General features: G+C 50.4%; 1 protein-coding gene across 1 annotated transcript; it reads right to left on the bottom strand.

Moving 5' to 3' along the window:
* Window positions 1-102: 102 nt before the first annotated feature.
* On the bottom strand, window positions 103-27,517 carry LOC134042016 (serine/threonine-protein kinase pim-1-like). Its single transcript, XM_062489090.1, has 7 exons — window positions 27,439-27,517; window positions 6,254-6,420; window positions 6,110-6,160; window positions 5,512-5,881; window positions 5,122-5,298; window positions 4,765-4,847; window positions 103-144 (listed from the first exon to the last, which is right to left on the bottom strand). Exons 1-7 carry the CDS (start codon window positions 27,515-27,517, stop codon window positions 103-105), a joined length of 969 nt encoding a protein of 322 aa, XP_062345074.1.
* Window positions 27,518-27,691: the final 174 nt, after the last annotated feature.

Raw genomic sequence — 27,691 nt, 5'->3', positions numbered from 1 at the left:
TGCTCAGCGTTGGACCCACCCAATCACCAAGCAGAGGAAGAACAGGAAATTTATCAGTAGTGAGACCCAACATTGATGGCAAAGAAAGAAGCAGAATTTGCATCACATGACCACGTTGTAATTGTCATGGCCACAGTCCCTGTCCTGGCTGACAGTATGAGTGATTTGGCTACTGTCAAAAAGCAGGAAGCAGAGTAAACTAAAGGTAGAATGTTGTGATGCCAGGGCTGTCCTTGCAAGATCACCTGTAGCTCACAGCCACCAGCTCTGACACAGAGCCAGAACTGACCACCATGGACCAATTTTCCCGGAAATCTGGTGGAATTTGTCTCCATTTGACTCGGGCCTTTCAGCTCCTTTCTATCCTCACCTTTTCCTTCCGTGGTCTTTCCTTTTCCAGTAAAATCCATCTTTGAACCCGTGCTTCTGTCTCGCAGAAGTACCTGGGGTTGAATTTGGGAACTGTCTCGGAGCAGACGGCGATAGGAGCTCGGTCCCCAGCCCTAGAACAAGGTGGGGTGACTCCAATCGCCAGCAGTCGGCACAGACAGGCAGAGCCAGACGTGTCTCCTGCCACTGTGTCCGTGTCAACCACAACCTTCACAGCCCCTTGCGGGGCTGCCCCTTTGTGACGCGCTGGCCCGTGGTTCTCTCGTTTCCATGGCCACAGAGCCCCCACCCCAGCTCCATCCCTTTCCCTTCCCTTCCCAAGGGCAGCCAGCCCTGGGCCCGGCCAGGCCAGGTCGGAGGGTTTGGCACTGTCTAGGAAGTAGCCGCTTTCCTAAGCTGCTTTTCAAGGCCTTTATTTCTGTAATTCCCACTCCGTTCTGCCTTGCAGCTTGTTGGTTGCGGATTTTGATTACTTCTCTTCACAACAAATAAAGTGGTGCCTTCCCCTCAGCAGCCCTGGGGATGTTCCTATGTGAAGCCATCTGTCTCACACGGTTTTAGACAATTTAAAACAGAACACTATGGATAAGCCGTCTCCTCTGAAGTGTTCCAACAATCCCGTTTCCAGCAAGAGGAAGTGAACAGTAAGAGATAAAGGTGGAAAAAAGGCCTGCCTCACCGCCCACACGGCCTGGGGGAGAGACAGCTGGGCCCCGATCTGGCAAGGGCCCCAAACTCGGCTGCTGGGCAAAGGAAAAGGAAAACCACCAGCCCACCACTAACATTACGTACAGCAAACGCCAAAAAACAACCTTACAACCAAAAAACTCATCTCCGCTTTCTGGCCGGGCCCTACAATCCCAGCCCGGCCCCAGTGCGGCCTTAGAAGGCTCCTTATGGTAAAGAGCTCCGGCCGCCCCACCTAAAAACAATCACAGAACCCTCTCCTGCCCTGGCAAAATATTAACTTTTTCACTGCCCAAAATATGACTTTACAAATACTTTATTCTCTGTCCTGTGGAAAAAAAAAAAAGAGAACCGAAATGATAATATGTACAAAAACAGCACAAAAAACACCAAATTCAAAGTATGAGAAGAGTCAAGTCTCAGCTGAGGGAAGGAAGACATAGACTGAAATTCTTCCCTTTTTTTATGCTATAGAAAAGCATCCGTTGTTTCCCTATAACACATAAAAAAATATGGGGTGGATTAAAGATTCTAACTCTAGATGTAAGAAGAAGCGTTGGTGTTAAATTAAATCAATGTTAAAATTGCTGTAAGTGCCCTAGGTTTAAATAGTGAAAAAACCCCTGCTTCTCCCTAGGGAAGAAGAAGAAAAACACCCTCTATTTTTAAAAGTGGAGTAAGCTTTTGTTTCAACTATTATAATCCTTTAAGTGTGCCTCATAAGTTGATATGGTCCTCAGTATTAGTTATGAATTAAAATGTTAGTTGAGAAAAAAAATATTACATAATAACCAGATCTCTATCCTCCCTGACGGCTAAACACTAGAACAGCAAGACCACTTACAAATGGTTTCTTATGAAAAAATCTCTATAGGCTGAAGAATCTCCTCTCTGAAAGAAACAAGTAAATGACTATTTTAGAAATGGTAAACTAACTGAGTTGTTCTTTGTATGCTGTCAATGTAAAAAAACAAATGTGTGGAAAGAAGAAGAGTAGTCTGAAGTTTTATTCTAATTTTTCTTCTTCTTTTTTCCCCTATAGTTTCTGGTAATAAAGTTTGTCTTTGTACCATTTAATGCTAAGCCTGTTTTATCTTCCTCCTAATCCTATCTCACAACTAAAAACGTTCAAATTAACAATCCAAAACCACTACACTAAAGCAGTATCTCCACCCAAACTCAAACTGAACCCAAAACACCCCACTGTGGAGACCCTAGAAGGCATTCCCTAGTTAGGAAGACACGAGAGGCTTCTCTCATAGCAAGCCCTGTTCTGTTATGCCAATGTAGCCCTGTTCTGTTCCCTGGGCCAGCCCCCTGCCCTCTCCCTGTCTCTCAGGCTTTTGGTCACTCCCACCCTGTTTCCCTGTTGGCTCCCATGCCCTAACCCCACCTTTGTGCCACCCCCATGTCTCCTAGTAAGTGCTCCCTGATGCTCCCCCTGCCCAGGACACCCATCTGCTTCAACCTGGACCCTCACCCCGACGTTCCCCTTTGTCTTTGCCTCTGACCCTGGACTATCCACGCAGTGGCTGAAATAAACATCTCCGTGGATCCCATACAAAGGCCCTTGCTGCTCCTTTACCTGCAACCATCTTAACAGCTATCCAGGCTACAACACCTGGGGAGACAAAGGAGACAAGAAGGATGTCCCAGCTCCCAACATTTCCTTTATCCCTACAGTAGCTGTACTCCAATTACTGCATACGAGAGTTTTACTTGATCCCTTTAATGCCAAGGGACCATGAAGGACTTGAACCTTGTTCAAGTCCAGCCTTGCCTGCCTATTTTGGAGTGGAGGGCAAAGACGCAGACAACTTTGGGCGGGGGTAGAGCTGAAATTGCATTTTGCTGCTTCTGATTTCCTCCCTGCTTTTGCAGCAGAGGGACATCTTTGTCCCTGCAAACCACTCCCCTTTCCAAGTGAAATGTGGGCCTGGCTACCAGCTCCAGGTTCTTGAAGAGACTGCTGCGGTTGGCAACAGGAATTGTTGCTGAACTTTTTGTGTTACTTAAACCCCCCCACCAATTCCACCAAGTGGATGAGGAAAGAGGCAAAGAGATTTCGGTGGAAGAAGGGTGCCAAAAGCTTGAAAAAAGGATGAAAGAAATGCTCCGATGATGATGATGATGTTAGTAACAAGAATGATTTATTTTTGGCAGCAAATGAACACCCGCTGCCGTCCAGCCCTCCCAGACTGGCAGGTCGAGCGGTGCCGTTTCCATGGCATGAGCTGCTGGTAGCCTGGGGACAGAAACCAGAAAGCCACGGTCAGTGGCAGCAGGCTCCTGTCCCCCCTGTCTCACCACGGCCTGTGCTCAGGCCAGGCTGCTGGCTGTGCTCAGAGCCCAAACCTCCCAGCCCATTCCCTCCTTGTTAGAGGAGAGCAGCGTGGCAGGACACGCTCCACCTCTTCTGCTCAAGCATGGCACAACAACCTCCTCAGCAGCTGCAAGAGCGACATTCTCGTGTGCCTGCTGCCGTTTGCCCTAAGCCCTTCTGCCACCCGAGCTGTGGAACCGGGTACCCACCTCTGGAGACCTGCTGCCAGGAGAGGAGCCGATCCCACACAAGGTCCTCATCCTTTTGCAGGGGACATCCACACTGTGGACCCTCCCCGGCTAGCACCGGCACGGGATGCACTCCACGGACGGTGCCGGTGCTTCTCCATCTGGTCTGGACACAAGTGGCAATCTTTCTGGAAAAAACAAAGAACAATTGCATGAAAGTCATTTCAAAACAAGACCTGGAAACAAGAAAAAGCACCAAAGGTTGTCACCGTTTCACGGGCCTGGGGAAGGTCTGACCGCTCTTTATGATACTAAAATCTCTCCAGTGGTGGGGAAAAACCCTACCTTTCCCACCTGTATGCCCACCCCTTCCTCAAGGGCCTGCAAAGCAGAGCAGCTGGGCCATGGCTAAAGAACCCGTCCCCCTCTGCTGCTCCCTATCCACATGGATGCATGCTTTTGTCAGGCCGGATGCCCCCACCCCAGCCTGTGCCATGCTGGCAGGAAGAAGCTGTCAGCGAGGCCAGGAGCCGGCTCCCCTTCCACAACATCCATCCCCTGCCCCACCAAAAAGCAGCTGAGCAGTTGGCAGAAAGATTAATATTGTCCACTGCCACCCCATGGGGAACCTCCAGCATGTGGCCAGGCTGAGCCCTGCCATGCCTGGAGGCACGAGCATCCCCCCACCCCTGCACCGCCTGGGGACTCATCTTGATTTCGTCGGGGTGCAGAGCGTGTCCTCTAGGAAGGGGCTGCAACCAAAGCCCATCAGCTTTGCCCTGCCAGTGGCCAGCTCGAGAACGGCGTTCTCCAGCTCTGCGCTGATCTCCAGAAGAACACACCATATGTGCCTTGGCTCGTGGGGACATCACGAGGCCATTGAGCTGCAGGGGGATGTTTCCCCTTTTCCACTCTGTGGCAACTTCACTGCACTGTGCCACAATTTCTCCAATAGGATGGGGAGCCCTGAGCCGCTCCCTCCACAAATCGCCGGGGACCTGAGGAAGCACCTCCTTGGCTGTGCTCTCTGCTCCATGCCAGGGCCACTGGGAAATGCTCTGGGGAATTCTTTGAGAGCCACAAGACACGAGCAGCTGCTGCTTGCGGGCATCCTGGATTCTACTGTGCAGAGGGATGGATCTCTGCTGTCTCCTGGGCCAGGTGGGGCTTCTGCACCCAAGAATGTTCTAAAAGGTCATCCAAGGATGGCCTGTCTGCAGGGTCCATGGATAAGCACCACCTGATCAGGTGCTGGCACTCTGCAGAGAGAAACCAGAAACTGCTGGTCAGCTCCTGTCCATGCTCTCCCAGATTTCACAGTGCCCACAGCACACTAAGAGTGCTCAGAGCTGTTCGTACAGCTTCCCATCCATCCTCTCTTCTGGAAGAGAGCAGCAGAGGTACACGTGCTGCCTCCTCCAACTCAGCCCAGGAGATGAACCTCCTCCCCAGCTGCAACAGCACGACACTTATGTGCCACCTGCCCTCTCCCAAAGCCGTTCTTGCTCCCGTGCCTTGAAGGCCCATCCCCACCTTGAGACACCCGGGGCGGGAAGAAGAGCTGTCCCTGGACGATGTCCTCTCTGCTTTTGAAAGGAAGGTGCCTGCACACCAGCTGATAGAGCAGGATGCCCAGGGACCAGATGGTGGCTGGCTGGCCATGGTAGCGGCCAAAGAGGATCCACTCCGGTGGGTAGTACTCCCGCGTTCCTATGGCACACGGGCACAGCTCATCAGGCCAATGCTGATTGCTCCCTCCCTCCCAGCCAGCTCCTCAAAAGCCAGCCCCAGCTCCTGCCAAAATGCAACTTGGCTGCAGCCGGCTGAAGCAGCATTCCCCCTCCCTCTCTCCCTGTGTGTTTCACCCGTGGAAGCACAGGGGAGAAGCTCCACTGCCCGGCTGGGCCCCGGCTTTGGGCTCACCGGCCATCTGGGTGTAGAACGTGTCCTGCAGGATGGTGCCGCAGCCGAAGTCGATGAGCTTCGCCTCGCCGGTGGCCAGGTCAACGAGCACGTTCTCGGCCTTGATGTCGCGGTGCAGGATGCCGCGGCTGGTGCAGTGCCGCACGGCCCCCAGCACCTGCCGGAACAGCGCCCGCGCCACGGGCTCTGGCAGGAACCCCCCCGCGTGCAGCAGGTGCCAGAGGTCCTGACAGCGCTCCGGACGCTCCATGACCAGCGCGAAGCCGTCGGGCAGCTCGAACCAGTCCAGGAGCCGCACGATGCCGCGGAAGCCGGGCCACGACGCCATCCAGAGCAGCACCAGCTCCAGGGGCACAAGGGCGCCGTCGTGCTGCGGGGGAGCCGCCATGCCGTCAGCGGCGCCGATGCTGCGCTCGCCTTCGCCACCCCCTGCCCGGCGCCACCGCAGCTCCCATTGCCCATGGCCCGGGACGCTGCGCGGCCCCCGCTCGCTCCACGCTCGCTCCCATCGCAGCGTCCCGGCTCCCACCCGGCCGGGCCTGGCCTTACCCCGCCCGCCACGCCCCGCCGCCTGCTCCCGCTGGCCCCGCTCACTCACCAGCCGCGCCCACTCCAAGACGCGGTCCCGGGACACTCGCTTGATGGCCACCTGCAAGCCAAGGCGAGCGGAGGGCTCAGCTCGCCGCCCGCCGCTCGCCGGTCGCCGCCCCCCTCCCCGCTCCGAGCCGGCCCCGTCTCTTACCGGGACGCCGTCGGCGAGCCGGGTCCCGGCGTAAACGCTGCCGAAGCCGCCGCTCCCCAGCAGCGGGCCCTCCCGGTACAGCTGCTCCAGGGGAGGCTTCTCCGCCCGTGCGGACGGCACCGCGCTCTCGTCATTCTGCCCGGGGCACCCGCCCGCCCCGGCCGCCGCTGCTTCCCGAGCCGCCCCGGGCTCCGGCGCCTCGGGGCCGGCGGCCGAACTGCCGGGCGGCGAGGCTCGCTCGGGGGAATGCGCCGGCGGCGGGGCGGGAGCCGGGCGGCTGCGGGCCAGCTGTGGGCGGAACCGCGGGAGGGGCCTCGGTCGGGGCCGGGCCAGCGCCAGGCCCCGCGCCAGGCGGAGCCAAGAGACGGTGCTGCTCCACCACCGCCACCAGTGCAGCGAGGAGCTCGTCCACAGGCTCTTCAAAAGGTGCCACAGGCGGTACGGACTGAGCCCCGCGGAGGCGGCACCGCGGCGTGCCCGACAGGGGCGGGCAGGGGGCCGGCTCGCCCACGGCCGCCTTGCGGGGCACGGCATGAGCCGGGCTGGGAGAGGCGCAACAAGGACGGGACCGAACGGGATCACAGGGAGTCTGAGAGGGAGAAGGGCACGGAGGGCGAGCGGGAACTCGAGCGGAAAACCGATCGAAAAACCGATCGAGAGAGGCGCTGCTGCTGCTGCTGCTGCTGCTGCTGCTGCTGCTGCTGCTGCTGCTGCTGCTGCTGCGGAGCCGCCGGAGCGCGCGGCCGTTCTGCCGTTGCCTCCGCGAACCCAACGGAGGAGCCGCCGCGCGCCCCGTGGAACACAGGAAGCAAAGTAAGAATAAATGAAGCTAATTCCTATTAGAGAAATAGCCAAATAAAGCAGTGGAGGCGTAAAGAAGACTGTTGGCTTGTGGCTTTCTTGTTTGAGTGAGATGAAGCATTTTGTGGGGAAGAATTGCCTCTTCTGACAATTTTGCCAGTGTGGGCTGGAGCGGAGCTTTTAAATTTCAAGTAGCAAAGAGAAATCGTGTCAGTATTGTCATCCCTTTTCATTCTCTGCTGAGACACTTGCAGGCTGCCCAAAGACATCGTCTGCAATATGGAACTTGGACCCAAATGGATTGTTAAGTGTGTCTGGATGTCACCAAATCTATGGGAATGACAAAAACTCTCCAGCAATATTTTTAGTGTTAGAGAATCTAGGAACAATGATATTCTGACCACGATGTTGTTCTGGCCGGGATGTGAAACAGAAATAATGTAATCCATACGTAGCCCTGGTGTGCACAGAAATTTTGTTTGTTTATTTCCTGTCAGTGTTAGTGGCAGAAGCATCCATTGCTCAGTTTGGGAAGGCTGACCCCTGACATGGACTCTCCTCAAGTGTGTCTCTGCCTCTGACACTAGAGAACACTGAGTGCCTTGAGAGCTCGTGTTGCCTGTGGAATGCTCCAGCTGACAGCCACCAGAAGCTGTGGACGTTCTTTTGGTATCTGATGCAGAAAAGGAGTTCTCCATAATACCATGCTACTTAAACCCACATTGGGATGCGGCTGTGTAGTGGCTCACCATGGAGCAGATTGCCTGCTTTGTCACTGCCAGCCCTGCTGATCCTGCAAGGGACCCTAGTGTATCCCATGCCTGTTTTGCCTGCAAGCAAAGCTTGCCTTGCCTTAGTAGTGTGGAGTAAATAGAGAAGTAATAAAATGGACAATTAAACAAGTTACTTTGGAGGAGATCCTCCTGCTTTCACACATCAGCCCTGCATCTCATGCTCCGTATCCTAGTTTGAATGGACAGGTGTGTGCTAGGGAAAAAGCAGGACCTTCCCTTGAAATGGAGAAAGTAAAATCCTTCCCACTGAGTCAGTATAATTTTGAAATCAAGAGGTTCTCAGGGAAAGATAGGGGGACAGGAAGAACAGTTCTCTACTAAATATACAACAAGGCCAATCTAAACAACAATAACTATGAAATTAACAGGAACCCAGTCACAGTTCCTTTGGTTGTGTGCTCTTTTCCCCCCTGGTGCAGTTACCATCGCCATTGGCAGTGAGCTCTGGCAGGTTCCCAGTGGACAGGGCAGGTGTGTGGATCCCTGCACAGCTGCAGGAGAGCTGGGGGTGATGGCAGCTGTGTCTCAGATGGGAAGGGTGGAGGAGAGACTCTGCTCACGAATCCTTGGAGCAGTGTCGGTCCCGGTGCTCCAACAGGATGCTTGGAGATAGCAAACTGAAGCAGGACAGCATCCTGGCAGGGGTGTGAGGTCCAACACCAGAAGAGGCAGCTCCTGGCACTGGGATGGCGCGGTGAGGTTTTCCAGCTGCCTTCCTCCTTCCAGAGCCAAAAAGGGGTGAGTACCAGTAACTGCCCCCCCACGCTCCTTTACCTGCTTCGAATCTCGTGGCCTTGGCCTCCTTCCCCCCACCGGCCCCACCCTCCCAGAGAAACACCCAAAAAAAAGGGAGGCTCTCCCTTCCCCATCTCAAGGTCTCAAAGACCTGGCCATCCTTAGCATGTCAATGGGAAAAAATATAAAACTATAAAATATAAAAAAACAAAACATACCACCAAAAATATACACAAAAAAATATAACAACAAAATTATTAAGATACAATCAAAATATATTTATTGAAACCTACAGATAACTATCAGAACATATGTACATCTGGAACTATACAGGCTAATGCATAAATCCTTGTCTTCAAACGCTCTTTGGATAGGCAGCAGCTTCTTCCTGGGCTTGGAGGAAAGAGCTCTTCTGGACAGCAGGAAAGGACTTTGTGGGTAAATGCACAAATGAATGTCCAGAGAAAACTTGGTGGAAACACAGGAGCCAGGCAGGTCTGCAAAATGGAGACACAAAATGTAACAGAGGCTGCAATGCAAACCTAAAGCATCTGAAGCTCCATATTTCATAGAAGACATTTCTTGGAAATTCATAAATAGCTGCACAGGGAAACATTCTCCTACCATCACCCTCTGGAGGCAGGCCAGGGGCACACCCTGAGCCACTTCCACAGAGCTCCCAGGGGAACTCCCTGGCCTCTGGGCTGCCCTGGGACAGCAGGGAGCCCAGAGCCCTGTGCTTCCCAGCAATGGCTCAGCTGCACATGCAGCCTCCTGCTCCTCTCCCTGCCCCACAGCTCAGCAGCCCTACAGCTCCACGGGGCACTGGCAGCAGCACAGCTCATGGCAGGGGGCACCTGCAGGGCACAACTGCTCCCTGGCAATGTGCACAGGCTCTCCAGGCTGGCACAAGACCCTTCCTCCCACCAGAGAGCGGCCCAGCTCCCACCTTACCTCGGTGGGAGGCTTGAGCCATGCTAGTCCTTCACTTTGTCCTCAATCCAGAGTGTCTTCAGGCCCCTGAGCATGCCATGACTAGGAAGGGCAGTGGAGAGAGCAGGGGCAGATGCACACCCTTCCTGAGTATTTTGTCAATTTTGGCCCAGCTAAAAGGTCAGAAGCGCAGGTGTCCATCTCAGCACTTGGTCAACTTGCTGGAGAACATCAAGCCTTCACCAGCCCAGGATGTTGGAGAGGTTTTCCTGGACATGTGGGGACTGGCTGGCAGCACGCTTCTTCAGCTTGGTGCCCATCACCTCGTAGAGGGCAGAGGCGAGCCTGGTGACCACCGTGCGCACATTGGCGCTGCGGACAGGCAGCGCCTTGTTCTCCAGGAAGGACCAGAGCACGGGCAGGGCGTAGCGCTGGGCCACTTCAGGGCTCCTGGCATAAACCCCTTCCACAAGCACTGCCGGGACAGAGACACAAGCTTCTGAAACAACAACCTTAATGCAAACAAGGATCCACCTCGAGATTTGCTTCTTGGAAGCCTCTCTGCCTAAGAGCAGCGAAATAGCACACAGAGCCCAACAATCCAGAAATGGCCATAGCAGCTGATCCTCCCCAAAATAGAACCACCAACACCTCAGGAGTACTGTCTCCAAACAAATACTTGCACCTGTGGGCAGAACTTGTACCTTTACTGGATCATTTCACAACCTGTTTCAACATCAAGAATGACTAAAATGTCAACTTCCCTTTCATTTCCATTAGGAAGTTGTCTAAACCCACACTGAAGATTTGGAAATGCACCATGGAGATTCAATTGAAAGGTTTCTAAGAAAAAGGACAATTCCATCTTTGTGACCCTTGATGTCAAAGTGCCAGAATCCAATCTGGCTCTTCCCTTTGCTCAGTGGCACACAGCAAAGGGCACTATTAGACCACACTTCCAAACTCCAGCCCACCAGACATGGGTGCTGCTTGACAGCTGGATTAGAAACATCAGTGACTAGCTGCTGTCTTTGGCACAATGCTTTTGTGCCTTCCAACAAACAGCTGCTTCAAACCTCAGGGTGTCTTAGGTAATTACCCAGACCTCATTGCTGTGGCATTTGTGCATCTCCACATTTTAATGTCATTCCCCCTCTCAATGTTAATGGCATTTTTCTTGCAATGTGCACTGCAATAGTAGAATGTAGAGAGAAAAATGCAACACAGATGAATGAAATTTAACCACAACACGAGTGTCTTCTCCCTTTCTCTCTGAAGCCTACTCCCTGCTCAATTTCTGAACTGAACTTTGTCAAACACAGACAAAAAATTGACAACCAACAGGCTCCTTGCATGGCAGATGTGGCTGAGACATCAAAACCTGAAATGCTCTGGACACCATTCATATTTTCTGATCAGGCAAAATGTTATGCAGTAACCCCTTCTTATTCTGTGGTGGAAGAGACTTCATTTTCTCTATGCTCGTAATCCACCAGCAATCATCAACATTTAAACACTTCCTGAAAGTGCCCAAAATCAATTCTGCCAAGCAGGAAAAGGGTTATGGCATCCATTTCAAAATGGGTGTTAATTTCAGTTAAAATCCAATTCAAGACATTGGTCACAATGGAACTTGAGAAAACATTGTTTGTTCCCACTAAATCTCAGAGAGAACATCTGCTCTTCCTAAAAGAGTCCTAATTTATGTTTATTTCCTTTATTTGAAGAAGAGATCAAAATATCTCCAAAACTAAATTCCCTCTTCCTAGACATCTACTTTATCCCAATGCCCTTTCAAGGGCTTTTGACATTCTCAATCACCGAACACTGAGCATTTGAGATTGCTGAAGAAGACACAACATCTATGAAACATTGCATTTAAAGATGCTGGCACACTTAGCAGTGCATTTAGACCCAGTTAAAGCAAGGCTGTAAATCATCTTGTCCACTATATAGAGAGATTATCACTTTTCCATTCCTGGGCTGTTGCTGACATAGCAAGCTCCTCTGAGGAATCAATTATCAGCTGCATTTGTAGCATTTTGGACAGCACTGACACAGGAAGACACTGTTTGCACACCCTGAAATGCTCAGTCCAATGTCACTTTGACAGCACAGGCAGGGAGCCTCAGCACTCTGCTTCTGCCCCTCTGGCCCCAAAGGCTGCCTTGCACCAAATCCGTGCCCCTAATCTGGGTGCTGAGTTTTGACCTAAGTTGTGACCCCCAGGCACTGCAGGGTTCAGTCTCAAAACTTTTCAAGAGCAAGATGAGAATTCTGTGAGGACAAAAGAAACGGATTGCCTGAAACAGCACTTGCTACATTTTCCCTAAAGGACCAGAGATGAGCCTGAGCTCCCAAGAGAAGAGCCAGCTCGGGTATTTTTAACCCCTCCCTTTCCTGGAGGTGGGCTCTGAGATGCCCCAGTGAGAGCTCGGCCCCAAGGCCGAGCGCCACCCCCGTGCCAGGTACTGCACACCTCTGCAGCAGCCAGGGAAAACCTGCCAAACACAGCTGCCATGGGCATTGGGCAGGAGGGACAAGCTCAGCACCTCCCGATTTGGAGCAGCTACTCTACTGTCTATTGCCAGGAATGCCCAGGAAATGCTCCCTGGGGAGACCTCTTGGCTTAGCAGAGGCCATACCTGTGATACGCTCTGTCACATCCAGCAGAGCTTGGCCACTCAGCTGACTCCATTGGTGGCTGAACTCTTTCATCAGTGCTACTTTATCTACAAGAGAAACACACGTTTCTGCTCACTCTTCTGAGGTCCTAGGAGAAAGGAGAGTGGGGAGGGGAAGGGCAGGGGCAGCCCCAATTTATAAAATCAAGTAATTTTCTGCTGATGTACTTCTTTCCTTCCAGCCTATTTGAGGGGGGTTCAAATTCCCAAAGAAAACCTCTCCGTTCACATTTGTCAATGCAAAGTTGTCTGCTGGACCTGGAGCTATGTTAAACTTTCAGATCAAGGACCTCAAGAGTTCAATCACATGTAAGCAGTGAAAAGGTTTTGAACTCCAGAGCAAACAGGAAGAAGTCCAGACTTGGGATACACAAAGGCACAGAGTCAGGCAGTTCAGGAGTTCGCAGAGCAGCTGAGGTGGAGAAAAGTGGAAACTCCCCCTGAAGATCTGCCTCTTCAACACTCCATTTGTCAGGCATATTTCTCCTGAGCAGCATTTTCAGAGCTGACATAAATCTCTGTGACAAAGGAATTTAGAGCAGTCCTTGCCTGTGTAGGTATTTGCCACAGCCATCCTGCCCCATGAAAACAACATGTGGAACAAGACATCACTGACAGCTGGATTTCTATCTGTTTGTTTTAAGGAAATGCACTTGGTGAATCATAAGTGTCCCATTTGAAAAAAGAAGACAAATGGGAAAGGTGGAACAGAGGCAGCTACTGCCTATAATGTGGAGCCTTCCAGGGGGCTGCTCTGCAGGAGCCATGATGGGCCAGTGTCCCTTCATGGCAACAGCAAAGCTATTCATTTGGGAACTCTAATGGGGTCCAAGCAAACTCCAAAATCCCCTTTGCCTCTGAATTGTAGCAAAGCTGTAGTCCAGGACCTCCTCTCCAGACAAGCAGCACAGAGCCAAGGGCTCCTGGCACTTGTGGGAAATGCTGATGCACATTCAAGCCTCTTAGGGGACTGGTGCCTAAGGACTGCACCCCCACAGCTTCTGGTGGATGTCAGCTGGAGTGTTCCACGGGCAACAAGAGCTCTCATGGCACTCAGTGTTCTCTTGTGTCAGAGAGGCAGAGACACAGTTGAGGAGAGTCCATGTCAGCCTTACCAAAATGAGAAACGGATTTTTCCAGCGCTTTCACAGCTGCAGCATGAACCCCGGTATCCTTTGAGTTCAGGCTCTTTAGTATTCCTTCCACTAAACGGACAATCACGGGGTTCAAGGCATCTTCCAGGATGGCTATCATTTCTGCCAGCACGTCCAGCGCCATCTGCTTCACTCTCTTGTGCGTGTCAGATATTCTCAGGACAAAATGATCAAAAATCTGTGAAGAGAACAAGCAGCAGGAAAGCTGGATTAAAATGTCCTTGTTTGAAGAGGGGATGTAGCAATGATCATTTAGTGCCCAAGAGAGGTACACACCATCTTTACCAAGTGCAATAGAGACAAGGATGGAAACGAGTAGCCACAGTTGTGTTTGTGCAAGACAGGATGGAGTTTGGAGAAGTATCTCTGTAAAAACATTTGGGTTATACCAACCCAGCCTGATACTTCTCTTCCCCATCCAAACCCATTTTTCATCAAGAGAAGAATTGCCATGCTTTCAGTGGCTGGATTCCTTTCATTGAACCCAGCTGGGAGTAGGAGACAGCAAAGGTTAGAGCAGTGGAAAATTCTGTCATCATGTGATGAACAGCATCAATAGGCACCTGCCAGACAAATACAGCTGGACTGAAAGAACTTGTCCTGCATGCTGGACCTGAGTTAAATTTGTCTGAGTAAGAGGGGCCATCCTATCCCAAATGGGCAGGATGTAGTGCCAAGATACAGTGAATTAAGTGTACTGCTACAGGCTTGGGAGAGGAGCTGAAGGGAAGGAACAGTGAAGATACCCTACATACTTGGACAATGTTCGTGGTGATGAGCTTGGGGCTGTTTTTGCACAGGTCTAGGAGGAGTGCCACTCCTTCCATCCGTGTCTCAAACCCCTTGGCTTCCAGGAGATCATCAAGCTTCTGGAGCATCTCCATTTCATCCACAGCTGGAGGCAACGTGACCTGGACTTTTGGATGGTGTAGGAGGCGTCCATCCGAGGTCGACTTCACCCTGGAAAATAAAAGCAAATGATGGCTTGTTGGTGATAATACCTGCAGATAATTGTGAGCAAAACATCCAGAGGTGATTTACTCGTGATTTCAAGCTAGAGAATCATGAGGCTCTGAAAAGAGCATGGACTTCATGACAATCATTATGGTTGAAAATCTGCAAAGTAACATTTTCGCCAGTTCTCACTCAGGAAAACCAAGTATGAGATGCATCTGATCTATCTTCAGGTGGCTTCCCAGGCACACAGGTTGCATTGCTCTGTGGAGAACGAGAGACACTAATTCCATGTTTAAATGCCTGCTCATATGGGAGGTGTGTGTCTTGTAAGAAGGAAACTCATCACTCTGCAGAAATGTCTCTACACCAGGCATGACAGTCTGAAAGAGGAGCTCAGATGCATCTGAGCAGATGACCAGGGGCATATCTGAAGGATCCAGAAAATCAGTAACAGAGATAAAAACAGATGCCAGACATCCCAGCACTATGCTCACATTAAGTTTGCGTTCCTAGAGTCTAGATCTATAACTTAACAAACCCACTGGGAACAATTCTCTTGGATCAACTTGTCTCTCCCATGAGCATGGGAAGATCCTAGCTATGCTACTGAGGCATGTGGTCACTTTCCTGCCACTGCTGAGCATCACAGAGCTAAATAAATCTGTTCTGTTATCAGAGAACAGGTACAAGTAGCTCTGCCACTGGCATGAAGACACAGCAAGGACCAAATCCCTGTCTTAAGTGCAGATTGCAGCACAGGAGGAAATCAACCAAACATGCTGTCCATCTAGCAAACTATATGAAGGACAAGAATATCAAGACAAAAAGTCCCTATTGAGACACCTTTTGACCAAAGTTGCTCAGGAGTTGCCTTGCTACTTACTACTCAAACTTGGTTCTGTGTGAGGGTAAGAAAACCATGACTCAGCCAAGCCAATCCACTTGATTGGGAACTGCTTGTTTGGGGAATGGCATCTTGCCGCTAGACTGGGATTTCTCCTCAAAACACCCATCTGAAAAAGACTCCACTCAGATGTAAAAAGCCCTGGTTGAATTTACTTGTCCCAAGTCGGGCAGCAGAGACATGGCCCTCTCCAATCCTCCACAACACAGCCCTTGCCACTGCCCTGACTTGTCTGTGCTGCAACCAATAAGTGTCTTTCTGTTGCCTCATTTCTGTGGAAACCCCTGCAGAGATGTTTGTTCAGTGTAACACAGAAGTAGACATTTTTATTAAAGAGCATTTGTAGGGAAAGGAAACAATCTCTGGCACAGGCCATCTCTGCCAGAAAGATTTTCCTGAAGAAGAGAAATGTCAAACTTGTTGTGTGCTTTGTCACATCTAACAAAAGTGCTCAGTACCGTTGACTAGAAGGCAATGTGGGCTGGGGCTTCTTTGAGACATGGCTCCTCATCTTCACAGGGCTCTTGACACATGGGCGTTCACCCTTCTGCTCTTCCATCCCCTACAAGGACACAGAGAAACCCCACCAACATTTCGAATATAGAATAGGAAACTGTCTGCTTAAAAACACAAGTTAGAACCAGGATCACTGCTACCAAGGCTTAGGGAAATATTTCCAAACCTACAGAAGGAAACAGACCAGAGATTCAGTGATGCCAACTCTTTGTTTGCAATAGCCCAAGGCAGGTTATGGGTGCTGCCATAGTGAGCAGCAGTTTAAACTCCCCAATTCATGAGTCTCGAGCATAAATGGGAATAATGGAAACTGGTAGGCACCAAGAGTTCTTATAGGAAAAAGCAGAAAAATTAGGACTCTTTGGGGTGGGCCAATTTTGTTGGAAGGTGATTTGGTTCAACACTCGCTCTCCCTGTTTGTGCACAAAGGACACGCTCCCTTCTATAATGTAGATAAAAACAATGAAAGTCCCCCCAAGACAAATGATTTTCCTCTGGATGCTGCTGGATTCACCAAGCTTCTTCCAGCTCCACAGGGCTTGACAGCAGGGCAGTATTCCCAAAAGACAGACGGTAATTGTAGCAATTAGGATTGACTTGGACATCTGCTGCAGTTTTGGAAATTCTCTTGGCACTACTGCTTCCAGTGTCTTTTGCAAAGACTGTTCTCCTCAGAAGCACTTTTCTCACTTCATTGCTTTACTGGGAGCAGAGCAGGGACAGCAGGGTGGGGAGTTATGCTTAAATGTAAACCCACTTTCTCCTCTTCCCCTTTCCTCTTTGTGACCAATAGTCAAAATATTCAAAGCCCCACTTTTCCCCTAAGAATATCAGCTCCTTTGTGGTCTGCAGATGAACAGGCTGGGGATTAACAGCTCATTCCCAGGAGCAAAATGATTGAGCAGAAGGGGAATGAGATAAAAACAGATTAGGTATGTTTGATGTCCTATTAGCTGTGGCTATACTTGCACAAAGGAGACATTTCTCCTGCCAAGCACTTACTTTCTTCTTAATTCTTCTCAGAATATCTTCCAGGTCACAGGCAGGAACGGATCGCTCCAAAAGCATTTTACATTTTTGGTCATCCAGCAATATCTTCACCATCTCCTGTCCATAATGCCTATGGAAGGATTGAGGGAAGACGGGAAGAAAGGGAGGCAGGCAGGCAGGAAGGAAGGAAGGAGAGAAAAGACAGAAAGGTGAACAAACAAAGCAAGACTATTAAAAGAAAAGGCTGATACATTAACCTTAAACACATCAGCTGCAATCCTTGCATGAGAAGGCATTACCTACTCATCAAAGAGAGAGATTTACCCCTACTTGTCACTGCACAGTTCTGTCAGCTGAACACAAGAGGCAAGAGGAGAATGTGGGGCTACAGAAAAATACCATTTCACTCTGAAACTCGGGGTGTGATTCTGTGGGATCAAAGGATCCAAGGGAACAAGCAAAAGACATCTGCTTTGTTGTCGGAGCCATTAGCAGTACTTTCTGACATTTGCAATGGCAGTGCAATACAATACAATAATTTGCCTTTCTTTAGCTGGTAGGGAAAACAGGGAAAAACACCTCATGCTTTCTATGTGAGATTCTATAGGATATGTATGCACAGGGGCAACGAGTTGTGCTTGTATTCGAGGCGTCTACAGATGTGAATTTGAGTAAGGGGAGTTTGGTGTTTTGGGTGGATTTTGCCACTAGGAAACCACAGTTTTCTTCAAGAAGAAATTTGGAGGTCATTGAGTCACAGACAACAGCATTCTAGAAATCTGCAGAAGAGATTTAGACAGACTACAGAATACATTCTAAACAATATAGACAGAATACATTAGCTAAAGTGCCCTGGCATATTTCCAGGAAAGCCTTAAATTCATAAGAAAGAGATGTTTGGGATCCTTTGGTGATGAACACTTTGGATTTGTGTTGTGCACTTCAGACCAAACAAAACTATTTGACTGCCAAATCTGAGCTCTTTTGATCTCAGGAAAGAATCCTTCAAGTCACAGGAAGTTGGCAATGCTCTTTCTTGCTGGACAACCTCAGCTTACCCACTACAGTCATTTCCCCAGGTAATCCAGAGCAGTGGTCACAGCACCAAGGCTGACAGAGCTCAAGAAGCGTTTGGATGATGCCCTTGGGCACATGGAGTGACTCTTGGCATGTCCTGCACATGGCTGGCAGCTGGACTCCATGGCCCCAATGGATCCCATACAACTCCGGGTATTCCATGCCTCTATGGCCCTTATCCACACCGTGATGTAACTTAATATTTCCTTTCATTACCACTCTTTTGTGGTTTTACCTTTCTAGACAGACACAAGGCAGTTTTCCTGTGTGAGGAGGTGAAATGAAGATGGTTACCTTGTGTCCTTGTGGCAGTCCTGAGCAAGCGTCCCTGCCGCGTGCGCCAGCCTCTCAGCCCTGGGTGTGCCTGCGAGCTTCGTGACTCCAATTTTCTCCATCAAGGACAGCAGCAGTTGCGCCGCACACTTCCGCACCTGGGCGTGGCGGCTCCTGGCAAGAGGAGAGCAAACACTGGGGCACAGGGAGAAGGAGCAACAGCAGCACAGGCCTTGGCCAGAGCGTGCTCCCTGCCACTGCTGCGGGAAGGAGGCCTGGCTTCTCCCTGCAGCTTCAGACACCTGTAGAAGCTTCTGTCCTCAGAGAAACTCAAATTAGCATTGGACACAAGGACTGTCTGCAAGGAAGACGGAGGAATTCAGTCTCCCTGCACTACCTGATACTCAGTGTCTTTGCCACAATTTCCACTGAGAAAGATAAAAAATTAGATTATATATGAATTCTTTAGAAATGAAAGACCATTCATGCTAACCTATCAGAGGGCACCCATCACACAGAGCTGCAGCAGGACTGAGGCTCATTCCAGCCATTTATCCCCAAATCTGCAGAGCTTTGGAAAAATACAGATGCAGAGAAAACACACTGTGGGCCGTGAAGTTGCAGAATATGCAGCAATGCAGCCTGTTTCTTTTGTGAGGATTGGCAAGGGGTACATCTGAATGTTTTATCCTATTGCAAAGATGGGGAAAGTGTGGCAATCAATTTACCCAGATTGTCCAGTTCTAGAGAGTGTCTTTTGATAATTATCAGGCTCAGCACAAACACTTAAGGCAGCATTTGCATCAGCTATTCCATAGTAGTGGGCCTGTGAAGGTGTATGTGCAGTGATTCATCATCTCAAGGCTAACATGAAACACCAGTTTGATTAGAAAGTAGAGCTCTATGGCCAGGATAGTCATACAGGACTCCTTTGGCAGGAGCTGCACCTGCTGTGCAGGCTGTGTCACAGCCAGCACATTCTCCCCTAGGTGCTCCATACCCCAGCAAGTACCCTCCTTATTTTCCCAGTGAATGGCATCATGAGGATCCATGGTTTCTCACAGGGTCTCTGTGCTTAGTGCAGTGAAATATCATAGAGCTCTCACAGATGAAAACTGCAATTGTCCCTCTTCCCACAGAAGCACAAGGCTCTATCCTTAGCCTTTGCAGGCACTTGCACTTCCCCACCATTCACCACATCTAGGCAACTCTGACAGACTGGGAGGACTCCAGGAAGCAGCGGGAAGATGAGTCAGAAGAGGTTTAGGTTGCATATCAGGAAAAGCTTTTTCACCCACAGGGTGCCTGGGACACTGGAACAGGCTCCCCAGGGCAGTGGTCAACAGCACCAAGCCTGACAGAGTTCAAGCAGCATTTGGACAACAATCTCAGGCACATGGTGTGACTCTTGGGGGGCTCTGTGCAAGGCCAGGAACTGGATTTGATCATCCTCCTGGCCTCGTCCAACTTCCCATGTTCTACAGTTCTGTGATTCTGAGAACTCATAGGCTGAGGGAGGGCAGAAAGAGGGGAGAAGAGGAAAGAAATGAGGTGGATTGGAGAATCCAGTCACTGAGTTGACAGAAGATGCAGGATACAGGACCCTTCCCTCCCACCATTCCCATTCTTTCTCTCATCCCTTCCCCCACCTAGAAGTACTCTAGAAGGTGAAGAATATCACTGAAAGAAGAACCTACTTGACTCCACTGTCCAGGAGAGAAGTCATTGCTCGTGCAGGAGTCACATTCTCCACCATGATCCCCAGGGTGTGACTGGCTGCTTTCTCAACAAACTCTGGCGAATTACACATCATGTGCAGAAGGACCCGAGCCACCTCATCCACCTCAGAGTCCATGTCCTTCTTCAAGGTCACAAAGAGCTCTCCCAGAGTGACAATGGCCGAGTAGGACACCTTTGAGCGGAGGTTGGTCACCTGGGGAAGTCAGAGGGGAAACATAAGAATGACCTCGGAAAGAAAACCAGTTGCCTTAGACAGACGACTCAGGAAATGACAACACGTCCCACTGTGTCCAGAGGAACATAAAAGCACAATAAGAGCAGAAGAGCACATGCACAGCAAGGCACTTCCACTGGCACCAATATCTGGCCTCAGACTTGCATGTAACAGGCCTAAAAATAAGAAATTTCATAAAGTATCTACTTAAGCCTTCTTTAATGTCAACTGCTTTCCCTTTAGGCTCTTTTCTTTGAAACACAAAGAACCAAATTAAAGTAAGGGCTGCTTTCAAACCATAAAGGCGTCAGTCATAAAGATAAAAGAGTCACGTGCTCCTGTTTAAAAAAGCAACACCAGCAGTTGAAGCACTCAGCCAGGAAACAGAAAACACACGCTCAGGTCTACAGACTAATTTGCAGTGTTGAATGACAGCTCGGGCAGAGACTAGGACTCTGAAAATAACATAATTAGAGTATCTTTTTCTGCATTTGCACATTTCATGATAATGGCAGCTCACTCAAAGATGAGTGTCAGATACCCGACCTACCAGTGAATACAACTACATCTACACACAGATCCCATAGAAACCTGACAGACATTAGAAATACAAGATCTAAAAAGAGAAATGAAGGCAGTCTCTGAGCACACATGGAGATGAACAAGCACATAGCTACTCTACACACTGTGTATGAAGTACAGGGCACAATTCACAAGAGTGTTCTCACCTCACTGGTAACTGCCAAGCAAATGTCACGAAGCCTTGAAAGCAGGACTTCTGAATGGGACCCAGCCAGGAGTTTGATGCTGACCAGTCCCTTCTCCTTCATCTCCCTGAAAGGCAAGTACCAAAAAGATGGATTTTTCTCTCCACCCAAGAACTAGGCAGCACCCTCTGAAATTACCAGGCTGGCAGCTCAGTCAAACAATGGGAGGTGCTTTTCAAGGAGTACTTAATGAAATTGTGGAGCTCCTTCCTGCAGGATGTTGTGGCTGTCAAAAGCATACACAAATCCAAGAGACAAATAGAGGGGTTTCAGTGTTTTAATTTCTGACTAATTTTACAAGATAGCATTTCTGAAATGTCTGGCCTATGGAGTCCCTATGTCACGGTCTCCTAGAAGCTGTGAGACTGGGTCATGCTGCTGTTCCTTGTCACCTCCCTGTGCATGTCCCTAAGACACAATCCCATTGGGATGTTATTGGGGCATGTTCCTTCTTTGGCAGTGCCAGCAGGCAGATCAGCAGTGAGACTCTGCACTGGCACTCTGGAGCTCAGTTTCCATGCTACAATCCAGGCTTGTTTCTCACTCACTCCACTCCACCTCCACATTCCCCAGAAAAGGAGCAGCAGGGTGTCCCATAAGATTCCATGCCTGGGAAAGAACAGTTGAAACTCTGCCTTTTCCCAGAATCCCCTACCAAAAACAATGCCCACTACAGCAACATGTTATTTAAGAGGTGTAAACAACTCTGTCTCTCAGCACTTGCTCTAGGCAGCCCTGAGCTACAGGAAGGTGTGTGAGGCATCAGGGCTGCAGCACAGGGCTGCTGACCGATCCCATGGGCACCCCTGAGAGTCACCGGGACCCCCCACACCTGCAGAAGCTCTCTTGTACCTCAGAGGGCACCAAACAAAAAGGGGGAAGAGAAAGCAGAAGAGAATTGCAAAGCAAATGTGACTGCACAAAGAGATGCATGGTGGCAGATTTTTCATGCTTATCCCAGTGTGAATGGAGTCCGTACCCATGTGTGAATGAAGCATCCAACAGTGAGTTTATGCTAACCCCGACATCACAACCAATATCACCAAAAATTTAACCAGCATCACCTAACATTCATAGGGTTATCACCTCTGGGCCTCCTTCTCTCTGTGTCTAATTGTGGGACACATGTTGAGTATTGGCTAAACACCTCCGGCGCATACGAAGCAGTGAAAAGGAAAAAGTTGAATTCAAAAATCCAAGATTCCCAGAGGGTTTCATTGCTTTCTCCTTCCCTTCTGCCATGAGCCTTCAGGAGTAAAGACAGGCTGGGGATTTGAAAGCACAAATCATTCCATTTCTCAGAAAGAGTGACTCCCTGGAGCTGCTTCTGGGACTCACATGCAGGAGGTCACAGGGAGACCCTGTCACCTGCCATTGCTGTCAGCACTGGGAGCAGAGAGAAATCTTACTCAGTCCCACTGGGCCAGTGCCCCAAGGCACCCAAATCTCTACACTCAAAACTGCTGCCATCCTGCTGCTGCCTTCAGCCAGCAAATCATCTCATCCCACAGCTTCCTCTCTTCCCTCAAGACTTCCTTTGCAGCTCCATGGAGCAGCAGGCAAAGCGAGGGAGCAGCACAGAGCGGCAGCAGCTGGAGCACAGCTGCAGACCGAGGCCAAGCAAAGGCTGCTCTCAAATCTTGATCCTCTCACTGCTCTGGAGTGGTTTCAGCAGAGTCCTTTGCCCTCTGGGCTGTTGGGGCTCAGAGGCACTGGCAAGATCCACTTGTAAGCTTCCTTAACGCTAAGAGGGAGACAGAGTGACCGGGGCCTTTCTTACCAGTCATCGCTGCCCAGCCAGGAGAGTGCCTGGAGCAAGGACTGCTGTGGGTCAGCAGAGGCTGTGTCCTTGTGCCCACGCTCACGGAGCAGCTCCTGTCGGTGCTCGGCACCAGTGGCCGTCTGCGAGGTCACTGTGAGGAGAGGGTCAGCCCTGAGCGCTGCAGCCCCGGGCAAGGCACCCCGCCATGGAGCGGCCTGCAGCCCCAGCTCCCAGCCAGGCTTCCATGTGCTGCAAACTGGCACTGCCTCACACACCTCCCTGCTGTCTGCCTCCTTGGGCTCCTTGCTTTCTCCCAGCCCCCCCAGATGGGCACAGCTCCAGGCTAAACCTGACCATTGCCCACACAGTGCCAGCTCCCAAGTGCCACAGGTAGCACAGCCAGCGGCAGGTTCCTGAGGCCGCAGAGCTCCCACTCCCTGCCAGACAGGGACGACCAGTGGGAATGGCTACACCTAGAGGGAACCCCCCAGGGGCCTCTCTTGTCCCAGCGCCCTCATTTCCCCCAGCCCTGAGGACTGAGGCACTCTGCAACTCCCTGAGGAAATTCCTGCAGCTGCCCTGCCACAGCACCAAGCCAAGCCGGAACAACCCAGGCTCAATTCTGGTCAGTTCTCAACGTGGAAATAGCATCAGTAGAAAAGAGCATTCCAATTATTATTCCTTGCTCCCTTCTTTTTATCTCACCCTAGTTTGGATGATAGCACAGGCAACCTTGGAGCACCAGGCAGCCCCTCCTGACTGTCACCTCCTACCAGCAGCCACTGTGTTTGGCTGCAGTGACACAGGAGGCACTGCTTGTTTCCTCTTGGAATTGCAGGCCATGGGATGGTGGCAGCCAGGAGCCATTGATCGCTTCAGGGAGCAGCAGCACGACTGCACCAAGGCACTGACTGCCATGCAGAGACAACCCTTACTGGGATAGCAGAAAAGCTGGCTGCAGAGCCGGACAACAGCACAGGCAGAGGGCCCCGATGGGGAGTGGTCAACTGATGGTGGTGGTACTCGTAGGTGCACAGTGAGCACACCCTGGCACACTGCCCCCAGCTCATCTCTGCACTTACAGCTGTCTCCTGGCACCAGCGCTGTAGTTTGGATTATCAGGATGGACAAAAGCCCGAGCTTAGGCCTTTACCTCTACTTTATTCAGCTCAACTTTCCAATGCATCTCTAAAAACCGACTACGGCAAGACAACCAAGCTGGAGGAACTCAAAAGTGGATTTGGTGCTCATTCCCGGACAGGCTATTGACCAAAGAGCCCAGTTGTGCTGGCTGAGGCAGGAGGCACACTTTGTGCTTCTTTTGCAAGGAAATAACTATATGGGAAAAAGCTGCCACAGAGCAGACTTACCTGAGGAGTTGCATGGGACACTGCCTTCCTCTTGGATGATGGGCATAGTGGGCAGTAAGGGCATCTTGTCCTGCTTCCTCAAGACCTTCTTCTTCAAGGCATTACCAGGGTGTTTTCTCTGCACACTGGAAGCTGTGCCATTGACAGCTGCTTGGCTGAGGCCTGCAGGGACCAAAGAGGAGCTTGTAAGTGGAGGGTGCTGGACAGGGTCACTATGGAAAGGGCCAGAAAATTTGCTGGAGCTGGGTAACATCTCTGTGTTATCCCAAAGAACTTCAAGTAGAACACTGGCACGCTAGTATGGGACAAGGATCATACAATCACCCAGGAAAACCTACAACAATTTTGGTGGGAAGGCCCCTTTAACCACCATCTAGTCCAACCCCTGGGAAACGGAACATCTTCATCTGGATCAGGTTCCTCAGAGCCCCATGTAAACTGGCCTTGAACACCTTCATAGATAAATCAACAACAGCTTCTCTGGAAAAATCCTTGCAGCATTTCATTACCTTCATTATAAAATAAATTCTACCTAATATCTAATCTAAATCTACCTTCTTCCAGTTTAAAAATCAAACTGCAGTGATGCTTCCCCTAAGAAACAAGGAGAAGCCAGTGTTGCTATGCTTTCGTTTTCCTGTTTCAGAGGCAGGCTGGGCAAGTTCCCAAAAGAAAGTGCAGATAAGCTTGGGTGGTGCCCTGGGGCTGAGTGCTGCCCCCGAAGGTCCCTGCTGCCGCCCTCGGGGCAGCGCACACAGCGCTGCAGCCAGAGCCCCTCAGCCGGGATTCACTGGGGAATGCTGCTTGCTCCTGGGGCTACAACAGAAGCACTGCCTCAGGGCTTCAGCACAGCTCTACAGTGCCAGCTCCTTGGAGGGGAGTGGCTCGAGAAGGATCTCTGGTCTTTTCATCAGAAGGTGCTGAATTTGGTTTCTTCCAGGTTGCACCTTGGTGGAAAAGCATTCTTCTGCATTCACATTGCCTGGAAGCTGCTCTTCAGAACAGAGTCTGAAGGGCAGGCGACTTTCCAAGACTGAATTTTCTACTCTGAAAGATTTTAGAGGTGAAGGTGGGAAGCTGATACTCTGTTACTAAGTGAGGCCATGGGCAAGACAATTAATGCCTCTGTGTTTTTCTCTGCAAAATGGAAATCATTCCTATGCAGGTTTCCACTCAGATGCAAGTGCAACAGCCCCCCAGTCTGATTGCAACACTGTGCAGAGGGTAAGGAAGAGCTCAAAAAGAACCAGCAGTGTAGACACCACTTACTTGCTTCAGCTGCATCCCTGGGCTCAACTCTCAGTGGAGGCAGCTTTAAGGATGATAAAATTTCATTCCTCTTCTTCATCTCATTCTCAAAAAGCTCCACATCCTTTGGTTCTAAGTTCTTCTCAGCCAACATGCACAATGCAGCACGGATCTGGTTGCAATGGAAATACATCACAGACTGTAAGCAGAGACACACACAGACCAGGCACAACCTCTCACTGGGAGCGGAGTCCACACAGTGCTACAGACATTAATCCAGCTCCATATCCATTCCAATAGTTTCAGGAGAATGTCTCCCATCCTCACCTTGGTAATTACACACAGTGAGGTGGAACACTTTAGTTCCACAGCTTTACTCTGCTCCAACTGCAACCTGTGACAGGAAGCCCTGCTTGAAGCATGAAAGTCATAGGAATGCTCCAAGACAAAGGAAGAGCTCACATGAGCAATGAGCATGCAGTTCAGTTCCTACAGGCCAGGGCAGGAGAATAAAAGCCATGTGCAATATGCAGCAAGGACGGGTAATTAGCTGATGCTTAACACTCATGGCCAGGAAGTGCAGCTGTTTGTCACTTCCTGGCTTCTGAAGGACTCAGCTCTGGAAGACTCTCAACGACTTGGTCTCTGAGACCGGGAGACCAAAAGGAGGAGGGAGTCATGTGAAAACAATTTGGAGGAACATGGATATTAAGGAGCAGAAAATGTGAGAATGAGAGGGCTGTGAGATACAGCCAGAAAGGTAACCAGGAGACATCAAACTGTCCCGTTTTATTTTGCAGCCTTGCTTATACTCAACGTTAGCATCTTTGCTTCTCTGCTTCTGAGGGTGCCCTTTGCCCACATTCACTGGTTTGCAGTTTGCTCTGCCAATCAGAACTTCTCTAAAGTGCTCTTTGCACATAAAGAATGCCTCAGGCATGTCCTTGGCACCATCCCCAAAGCACTGACTTTGGCACCTCTGGAAACAGCCAAGCAATTGCTCAGTAGCCGTCAAATATATTCCCAAGACAATCCCCAACCCCCAAGAGTGGAGGATCATGGTTTTCAGAGGCATTTTGGGCCAAGCACTAAACAGCCACTGGAATGGAAGTCTGCTCATCCCTGTTCTTATCCCTTACCTTTCCAAAGCCCTCTCTCAGGTCTCTGTCACTTGTTAGACCAGGACTGCTGGGATGATCCATCTCCTTGAGCTGGCTCAGTGGGAGGCCTGGTACTGGAAGCAAAGGTTCCTGTAAATCTCTGGCACACTTCAATTGCCCAAAAATGTCATGCTTGGCAACAGGCAAGACAGGTTCCAGATTACAGAGCTCTAACAGGGCACAGAGATGGTGCATGAGAGCAGCAAGCTACATATGCCTAGACCCTCTCCCAGTGGATGGGCTCCTGGAAGGAGACATGACATTACTCTGTGGGCCAGCAGACTGAAACCTGCTGCCTCAGCCCCTGGATGCTGGAGAGCCTCTGTGTTTGATAGAGAAGGGCAGAGATGGAGATTGCTCTTGACAGAGATTCTTATCTGCCCTTATGCTGATTTTAGTAAACATCTTCTTTCTGGTTCCTAAAAGTAGTCCTGGGTTCTAATACCTGTATACATTCAGATCAACTTTTTCTTCACTTTGTTGGAATATTTCAGTGGACAATAAAGAAAAACTTAGGATTACAGGAGGGGTACCCTAATGAAAATTGTGCCCTTGACACTAGATTATTCATTTTCCCCAAAGAATTTTCTGTCTAAACTGTATGGGCTCTGGCACTTTCAGGCCAGCCTGACAGAACGCTGATTTTTCTGAATGCAAGTAAGAACAATGTAACTCATTCTGCAACACTCTCCAACACAGCTGATAAAATTCAGACACTTTTTCAGTCTTTGACAGCAGGGAGCCCAGAGCCCTGTGCTTCCCAGCAATGGCTCAGCTACACATGCAGCCTCCTGCTCCTCTCCCTGCCCCACAGCTCAGCAGCCCTACAGCTCCACGGGGCACTGGCAGCAGCACAGCTCATGGCAGGGGGCACCTGCAGGGCACAACTGCTCCCTGGCAATGTGCACAGGCTCTCCAGGCTGGCACAAGACCCTTCCTCCCACCAGAGAGCGGCCCAGCTCCCACCTTACCTCTGTGGGAAGCTGAGCCATGCTGGTCCGTCCCCTTGTCCTCCTCCCTGGCAGTGACCCTGGGGACAGCGCTGCTCAGCTGCCTCTGCCGGGGCTCCTGGGCCAAGGCCCCCTGAGCCGGCCGGGAGCCCACACCTCCATTCCCAACGCCGGGGTTCCGCACATAGGTCTGCATGCCAAACACGTCAGCGAGTTTCCTTGGGAACAGAGGCATCCCAGGTCCTATCACACACCAAGAGCTCTTTGCCTTCATTCTCTGCGTTTCTGTTGTAGACTCAGAAGAAGCTGTAGACAGGTACAAGAGAAGAAGCGAGTTAATTGAACTCACTCCTTTACAATCAACCCATCTAAAGAGTGGGGAATTCAAAGAGCACTTCAGCTACTGAAA

The sequence above is a fragment of the Cinclus cinclus genome, chromosome 3 (assembly GCF_963662255.1).
Source record: "Cinclus cinclus chromosome 3, bCinCin1.1, whole genome shotgun sequence".
In the NCBI taxonomy this organism is placed as follows: domain Eukaryota; kingdom Metazoa; phylum Chordata; class Aves; order Passeriformes; family Cinclidae; genus Cinclus; species Cinclus cinclus.
Note: the sequence above shows the minus strand (reverse complement) of the source record. Positions and strands in the feature narration are given on the sequence as shown.

What these genes read in the sequence shown, in the direction of transcription:
- LOC134042016 (XM_062489090.1), bottom strand. Translation starts at nt 27,517, where the DNA reads ATGCCTCTGTTCCCAAGGAAACTCGCTGACGTGTTTGGCATGCAGACC. An exon ending in GGCTCGCCGACGGCGTCCCG is followed by an intron (nt 6,161 to 6,253) that starts GTAAGAGACGGG and finishes CTTGGCTTGCAG; the next exon opens with GTGGCCATCAAGCGAGTGTC. An exon ending in TCTTGGAGTGGGCGCGGCTG is followed by an intron (nt 5,882 to 6,109) that starts GTGAGTGAGCGG and finishes GCTCCCCCGCAG; the next exon opens with CACGACGGCGCCCTTGTGCC.